General features: G+C 45.4%; 1 protein-coding gene across 1 annotated transcript; it reads left to right on the top strand.

Annotated features, from left to right (window-relative positions):
• Positions 1-7,302: 7,302 nt before the first annotated feature.
• Positions 7,303-8,142, top strand: LOC311180665 (olfactory receptor 7C1-like; the record flags this gene model as incomplete). The annotated part of the gene is made up of 1 exon (XM_084248579.1): positions 7,303-8,142. One exon carries the CDS (start codon positions 7,303-7,305, stop codon positions 8,140-8,142), a length of 840 nt encoding a protein of 279 aa, XP_084104705.1.
• Positions 8,143-8,646: the final 504 nt, after the last annotated feature.

Here is an 8,646-nt window from a genome sequence, read left to right as displayed (position 1 = left end):
ACCAAAGGGAGGATATATTTGCACAGCATAATTCTGACAATTAAAGACATACAAAGAACCTGGGGTGTTGAGGTCCATCCTCTCCTGTTCCACACCCACAGAGAGGTGTCAAGCTCAAGAGAGGTACCCCGCTGGTGAGGAGACATCTGGTGGATGGAGAGAGGCTATTGGTGCAAGCCCAGTGTGCCATTAGAATGACAGATGTAAAATGTTAGTTCCAAAAATGTGCCTAACTTGAAGAAATCTGGTACAGGGTGTGAGAACATCCCTATTGTGTTTTGTGGTAACACAGTAGACATTAAGGACAGGAAAGTTAAGGAAAATCGATTGTCTCCAAAAGAAGAATTTTCAGTACTGAGATGTGTCCTTCAAAAGTAACTACAAGCGCTTCCTCAGGCTGCAAGAAAAGCAGCGGGAGACCCTCCCTTGGAGTTTGTTGTCACGCCTGCTCCTGCCTCACTGGGCTGTCACGGACCTGCTCTGGCAGTGACGTCTGGGCAGATTTAGAGGTTGCTGAGACAACTGTGGCTGGGGATGAGGACGGTGCCCTGAGAGGACGGTGACACCGGTGACAGGGGAGGACTTTTGTTGGAGCTGCCCCTGTGCTGGCAGTGGTGCGGGGTGTTAGCACTTTCTGTGCTGCTAAGCAGGACACATGCCTAATCTTTGCGGGCTGAGGAGGTGCACGGGCTTCAGAGTGAGTGCGGCAGTTACACAAATCTTTACTCTTTGCCCTGCACATTTAGCTGGTTAGGAACACAGTGGTTTCCTTCTGGAGTTTCAAACATAAGCTGCTGTAGACACATCACAATAAAAACAAAAAAGAAATTCCTATGTTTCTTTTTTTTAAAAGATTTATTTATTTATTTATACAAGCACCGGGTATAGTCAGCACACGGGAGGGTGAGAGAATTTACCAGAGCCAGAGTGGGGAACAGAACAGGCAGACTGACGAAGTACACCGCTGAGGGGAGCAGCGGGAGCTACAGGAGAGGTCTGGGCGCCACGTAGGACCCTTGCCGGCTGCCTGGGATCGAACCAGCGCTGCAAAGGCTGCGGGCAGCTTCGCAACCCAGCTCTCAACTGCTGTGCCACCAGAGTGGCCCTTCATTTCCTTTTGCAAAAGTGCCATGAACACAAGGAGTGTGGTGGCTAAGGTTTTATATAGAGGAACTCAATTCTCTGCTTTATGAGAGAGGAATAGCACTACTGGACATATTGAGGCGGAGGTGGGGTGGGGGGGTCTGTGCTTACACCACATTTGTGCCTTAATGATCCAGGACAAGTCAAGACGGGCTCCTCAGGCACAGACATACTGATAACTTGAACATAGAGTGAGAATAGGGTGCTGGGTGGTTACAGCTCTGGAAGATGCGGGAATTCATGAAAAAGGAAACAACAGCTGGATTCACTTGACATCTAATCTAGTCTCTTGGGATCAGAGAATCATTAACAAACTTTCCTATTGCCAAATCCAGTGTCCACAGGGAAATCGTGAGCTCAGAGCTTGGAGCAGGAGAGTGAGGTGTGGCTAATGAGACCGCGTGGAGGGCGGTAAATACACTGTCTCCCTCGGTCCCTCAGACTGTCCAACCCGGGCCCAGAGAGGACATGATTCCTGTCTGTGGAGCCCGACCTCTGCCCAGGGACCAGCCCTTGGCACCCTCCTGAGATCCTGTCTGTGACACAGCCCAGATCCATCCTCAAGCATCCAGGAGGGACTCAGACGGCTCCATGGAGAAGCCCCCCTCACAGCCCCCACCCAGGTGAGTCTCAGAGCCCAGCAGGCACTTGGGACAGGTCCAGGGAAAGTACAAACTGAGAAGTTCTGCCTCAGGTCACAGAGATCAAACCAGGCCCAGGGACAAGAGGTTTCCATGTTCTCTTGCTTGACTGACTCGTCAATTTCTAATTAATTTACTTAATTTGTGACTCAAAACTGTCCACTGCTCTCAACAATACAGAGATGGTGCTGACAGTGAAGAGACAGGAAGGAAAACCTGTTAGGATGCGACTGAAGGGGGAGTGGGAGGCTTAACGTGGTTCCAGCAAAGTTAGGACACAGCCAAGAAGGTTTGGAGTTGAGGCAGCAGGAAATAAAGTGTTAAATACAAAGAGGATGACGGGAGTGGATGGGGTGATGAGCAGGGCCTCTGTGTTGGAGAGATCCAGGGTAATGGGGGCGGATGACCTCACAGAGCAGCTGAGGAGAGGAACAGTGTGTAGTGTCCCTCACAGCAGGTACTCACAGAAGTCATCCTTTTTTTTAATGTCTGCTGGGGGAGACTAAAGAGTTTAACTTCACAACCACTCTAGCACTGGCAAACCCCATAGCTTTGCTTGTTAGAAATTTGCTTTTTTCAATTACAAATTGTTGTCATTCTTACAGTTTACTTACTTACAGCCTGAGTTTTATCTGGTTTTCTTTCAAATATTGAAATAGAATGAGAGCTTTTCACAATAAATACTTGGCAGTTAATTCTCCCATATATGTAGAGATTGTTGTGCAAAATATTTGAAAGTTTTCAAAGTGTGTGTGGGCCTCAGTCTATCCTTTGTGTCCCACCATGTGTGTTAAACACAGGCTGTTCTTGCAGTCTGAGTAGTACTCAGCTCTCATACACATTGTGTTCATGTCACATCTGTGTTTCCTCATTACTGTGTCTCTTCACATTTGTGATGTGATCTGTGGTATTTTCACTGATATTTAGTTGACATGAAACAGTGTGCAAGTTGGAGACAAACATGTTGACTGGATATATATATCTACTGCAATATGATGACCACTGCAGCACTAGCTGACACCTCCTCAATACACACAATTAATATTTATTTTTGTCACAAAACGATTAAGAAATAATCTCTTCACAACTGGGAAGGCTGCAGGGAAGCACTGCTGACTGTCACATACAGTGGATTTGCAGAACCTTGTTCATTCAGCAGCTTCCAATGTGTGTCCTGGAACAACTTTTTACATCTGTCCCACCCCGGTCCCTGTCACCAATTCAAGTGTGTTTCAGGACCGCACACAGGAGTGATAGCAGTGTCTGTAGTTCCTCGACTTCTATCACGTAGCAGAATGTTCTTAGGTGCCTGTGTGGTGCCTTCTTTCTCTTGACTGGATATCATGTGATATTTTACTATATAGAATGTGTATTGTAACAACACCGTGTCCTGTGTGTGTTACTCATTACATGTTTTAGATAATCCATGTATATTCATTGAGATAGTAAGAGCAACCGTATACTCATATAATACAGCACATATATATATTTTATATCTACATATGTACACACTATGTCTTTTATTTGTCCATTATGGACTTACAGGTTAATTCTGTTTTTTGCTCACTAAGCAAGGGGGTGCTGATAGCTTTTCAATGTCCTGTGTTCATTTCCTTTGTACATGTATGAACACATCACAGGGGAGTCTAATTTTGTTATTTTGAGGCACCTCTGTTCTCTTACCCACTGTGCCTGAAGCAGTGTATGAGCCCATCAACAGTACCCTAGGGTTCTCGGTGCCCCACTCCCAGTGCTGACCTTTTGTCATCTCCCCGGGAGCTCTGTCAGCAGCTGTGAGGTGACAGCACCTGGTTCGGATTTGCATTTCCCTGGTGAGTGATCCTGGACACCCCCTCATGTGCTTGCTGACCATCTAGGCGTCTCCTCTGGAAAACACATATTTAGGTGCTCTCTGGTATTTGCATAGGCAATGACTTCCTTGTGACTTGAAAAAGCAGGAAGCCACACATGGTGCTACATGAACTGAAAAGCTTCTGCATACAAGAGAGACAAAGGGACACTGGCAGCCAATTTGTTCCTAAAAACAGGCCCCACCTTCCCCTCTCCTGGATCACATTCTTCTGTGTTCAAAGCACAATCTCGATCTATTCCTCAAGCATATGGAATCCATTTTTGTTTCTCTAGGAGAAATGAGAACTTTGGATCTGCAGTTTCCACTGCTTTGGAAAGAGTGTCATTTCCTCTTTTCATTTTCAAGTCTTTGCCAATTTCCTTTTTGGAGAACCAGTGGATGTGATTAAGTTCTTGTTATAACTATACTTCCTAAGTCTTATATTCTGCTCCTTTGTGCTTAATGCATTCATGTTGATCCTGTTACATTTAACCAGGCTTTATTTTTCCCTCTATTCCATTTATTGTATGGATTACAATTCCTTGACATAGTTTCTATATGATGAAGTCACAAAAGTCAGCAAACTAGTTGCAGTCCCTGCTCATGTGGATGTTACGTTATGCTAGAGAGGGTTGAGCACAAGGAAATAGCACATGTGGAATATGTAGGTCTCAGGAATAAACAACACGGAGGAAAGGGACAGACAATTAGGGCATAAGCAGGATTTTATGGAATATTGTCTGGGGAGGCCACTGCTTGTTGGACCAGGAGCAAAACAAGGACCAGTTTATCTGTGTCAAAGAGAGATCAAAACCTAAAGCCCAAGGAAAGCAAATGAAGTGATTCCACAAAAATGAAAAACCAGACGAGGGACCAGCTCACTCACTCGGCATCATGTCACAGTGTGTGGTCACATAGTGGTAACAGGTACAAAACCAACACTCAGATCAGAAGCCCACTGTCAACCCCACTACAGGCGGTGGAGTGACAGTGGGTCAGTCGGCCTGGGGGCCCTGGTGTCCAAGGAACTGTTCTCCACCCAGCCTGGCTCTTCAGTTGGGGCCTCACTCACATGGTCTCTCCCTCATTAGCAAGAACTCACCTTTCAAATACTTCTTTCCTGTATGCGATGATGTCAGATTCCTCTTACTGTGGCCTAAAGCAAGACCTGCCTTTACTCTGTGATGAACCTTACCTACCCGCACACACATACAAAAATGACACACGCACGTACACACAACTGATGGAACAGAACAGTCAATCAACGTGTTCAGGTGCATTCAGACAATGCACATGGTGTGTTCAGACAATGCACTTGGACATTTTCCCACAGGCTTTACTTGTTCTATTCTACTTCACTCATGTAAACTCAGGTCTGACCCCTTAATGGAGGTGAGTCTCAGGATATGAAAATTCCTCTTGCGTGTTCTCCAAACTATTTTAGCATTTCATGTCTGTCTTTCTCAACTTGTCATTATTTTTGTGAGACCATATTCTTCATCTAGCTCATGCAATATGTATTTATTTATCTACTATTCCCAACTAAACTAAGTCAGGGTGGGGATTCACAGGATAGTGAATACATTAATTTCACACTTAAATATCATGTATAGATTCTTGGAAACTGCAACAGTAAGTGAAATGATATATTGCAAAGCAAACTGCATCATTAGTTCATCAAAATAAACACGAATTAAATTTCCTATGGCAGACTTCTGGTCACAGAAACATCACCAAACTTTTAAATAAAGACCCTGATGCTTCTCATATTAAACACTATTTTTATTCATCATCTTTTCATTTATCTGCCAATCAGCTTTTTCCTGTCAGGAATACAAAGTAACTAAATTAACAGAGTAAGAGAAGCTGGGAACTAACCCTTGACAGCTGATTACAGAACTGAACCACCAAAGGCGGAGCTGGGGAAGGGGGAAGGGGAGGAACAAGGCGGGAAGGAAACACAGTGGTCTGGGGTGGTGGAATATGGGTGAGTGGGTGTGGGTACACTGGTGGCAATACCTGGTGGGGGTACCCCGATATTACCTCAGTTACAAATGAATACATGAATCAATAAATATGGACACAGGAAAAGGTTCTTTGATCTTAGGTATCTATTCTTGTGTCTTAAAATGCAGAGGAAATAAATTTCTTTACAACAATTCTGGATAGGGGGCTCTTTGCATAGTAAAATGCTTCCTATTTTCCTTGTCCTTAGTGATTTGATTCAGCTCTGCCTCAATGCACAGGTCAAAATGCCCTAAGCGTGGATCAGAAAGTGTGTGAGTGGAGGAAATAAGGGAAATAAGCCTTATTACAGGTAAGGGAAACACAGATTGCACACCTCTCCCAAGTTGAAGCTGTCTCCCATTATCAAACATTCAGAATTCAGAAGAGATATGAGGGAAAGAAATTATAGTGTATGATGGGATTAAATTAGGAATCATTTATGCATGTAATACATAATGCTCACACTTAGGCACAGCACACGTAACACAATCTACACGCTAGAAGATCAGCAAATGTACAATGTCATGAGCAGGAACTTCACACGGCAGCAGGATGTCGGGGGCCTCCTGCCCACTCTCTCATCTCACCCCCAACCTAAAGCACCCACTCAGGTCACATCCCTACTTTGTGGATCTGTAACTGTGCCAAAAACCCTCCTTAATTCCATCTTTGTCTGGCTATTTCCCCAAACCCAAATGTTCTTCTCATGCGTATATTGTTGCCACGTGATTTCTCCTTCATATACAAATCCTGCTGCCTTCAGATATTTTTGTTCAAAGTTTGTTAATTGGAAGTGATTATACGAGATTCCTCTTGATTCTATCTCTTCCTTCCACTACATTATTTTACCTAACAATAGTAATCACCATATGAAATATTATTTTCCGAGACCACACACATACTTACAAGAAAACTTGCTTGGGGCTTGGACTTTTCCTTTTTAAAAAAAAAAATTATTTATTTATTACACATGCACAGAAGAACAAGGAAGCAGGCCAAAGATGCAGTGGGTGAGGCACTCAGCAGAGACAGAATGGGGGTCAGGACAGGCAGACCTACAGAAATCCACTCCTGAGGGGAGCAGTGGGAAGACAGGAGAGGTCTGCTGTGCCATGTGGGTCACTCCCTGGCCGGGGATCATACTCAGGCAGTCCCAGTGGGGACCCTGAGACTTAGCCCCTGTGCCACGAGGGACACCCGAGGACTAGGATTTTTCAAAGTCAGTCTCACTGTTTTTCCTCCACGATTCCAACAATATTTGCATAATGCAATTGGTCAAATGCATTTAAAACAAGTATTAGGACATTTTCAAAGAAAATTTTGACTTGGATATATGTTTACATAAGATGTAAGAATGGCTAATTATTTTCAGTATCAGGAGAAGGTGAGTCACTTAACAGCCTTGAAAATTTCGGGTAATAGGTACTAGCTCTAAGAAATGAAATTGATTCACTGAATGTATTTAAAATGAAATCACCCCATTTAAACTCATTTCTTGATTGCTCTGCTATGGTTAAGTTGACATCACTTCTGTCTCCATCCCCCAGGCTCACCAGCGACCTGTCGCCAGGAAACCAAACCCACGCCACAGCTTTCACCCTCCTGGGGCTCTCAGAAGAGGGCTCGCTGCAGCCCCTCCTCTTCTGGGCATTCTTGGCCATGTACTTGGTCACGGTCACTGGGAATCTCCTCATCATCCTGGCCATCGTCACGGACCCCCACCTGCACACCCCCATGTACTTCTTCCTGGCTAACCTGTCCTGTGCCGACATCGGCTTCACCTCCACCACCGTCCCCAAGATGCTGCTGAACATCCAGACACAGAACAAAGCCATAACCTACGCGGACTGTCTCAGCCAGGTGTTTTTCTCCTTATCCTTTGCAGCAGTGGACACCTTCCTCCTGACAGTCATGGCCTACGACCGGTTTGTGGCCATCTGCCATCCCCTGCACTACACGGTCATCATGAACCCCCAGTTCTGTGGCCTCCTGCTTCTTGCATCCTGGGTGTTAAGTCTTCTGCATGCTCTATTACACAGTTTAATGGTTTTGCGACTGTCCTTTTGCTCACAGCTGCAAATCCCTCACTTCTTCTGTGAACTGGACCAGGTGGTCCAGCTTGCCTGTTCTGACACCTTCCTCAATGAGCTGGTGATATATTTAGCAACGGGGATTCTGGGGATCATTCCTCTCAGTGGCATCCTTTACTCCTACTCTAAGATTGTATCCTCTGTATTGAAAATCTCCTCAGCGAGCGGCAGGTACAAAGCCTTCTCCACCTGCGGGTCTCACCTCTCCGTGGTCTCCCTGTTCTTCGGGACGGTATTTGGCGTGTACCTCAGCTCCGCCGCTACCCAGGACTCCAGGGACAGTGCAATCGCCTCGGTGATGTACACAGTGGTCACCCCCATGCTGAACCCCTTCATCTACAGTCTCAGAAACAAGGACATAAAGCAGGCCCTGGGGAGGCTCTTCAGCTGCAGAGCAACCCCACCGTGACAGGGGCCGCTTCCTCAGACTGTCTGGTCGGGAGCAGCAGGGCTCATAGTCCATGGACTAAGTCATGATCTTGTCCTCAGTTAGTCAGAGATAATTTGTGCTTTGTCTTATGTACACAGTTTAACGTGAGTTTTTTCATGTATTATAAATATTTTTTCTGCATTTCCTAAATAATTTTTTAAAAATATTTATTTATTTATTTATACAAGCACTGGGTACAGTCAGAAGCGTGGAGGGCTGAGAATTCACCAGAGCCAGAGTGGGGAACAGAACAGGCAGAATGACTGAAATACACTGCTGAGGGGAGCAGCGGGCGGCAGGAGAGGTCTGCGCGCTAAGGGGGACCCTCGTTGGCAAACCGGTGCTGCAGAGGCTGCGGGTAGCTTTGCAGCCCAGTACTCAACCACTGAGCCACCAGGGGAGGCCCATTCTAAATTATTTTGAACTGGTATGAACACTGGGAAGTGTTAAAAAACAATCTGTGTGCCTTTTCTTTAGTGAAAT

This window comes from Talpa europaea (assembly GCF_964194135.1).
Source record: "Talpa europaea genome assembly, chromosome: 12".
Classification (NCBI taxonomy): domain Eukaryota; kingdom Metazoa; phylum Chordata; class Mammalia; order Eulipotyphla; family Talpidae; genus Talpa; species Talpa europaea.
Note: the sequence above shows the minus strand (reverse complement) of the source record. Positions and strands in the feature narration are given on the sequence as shown.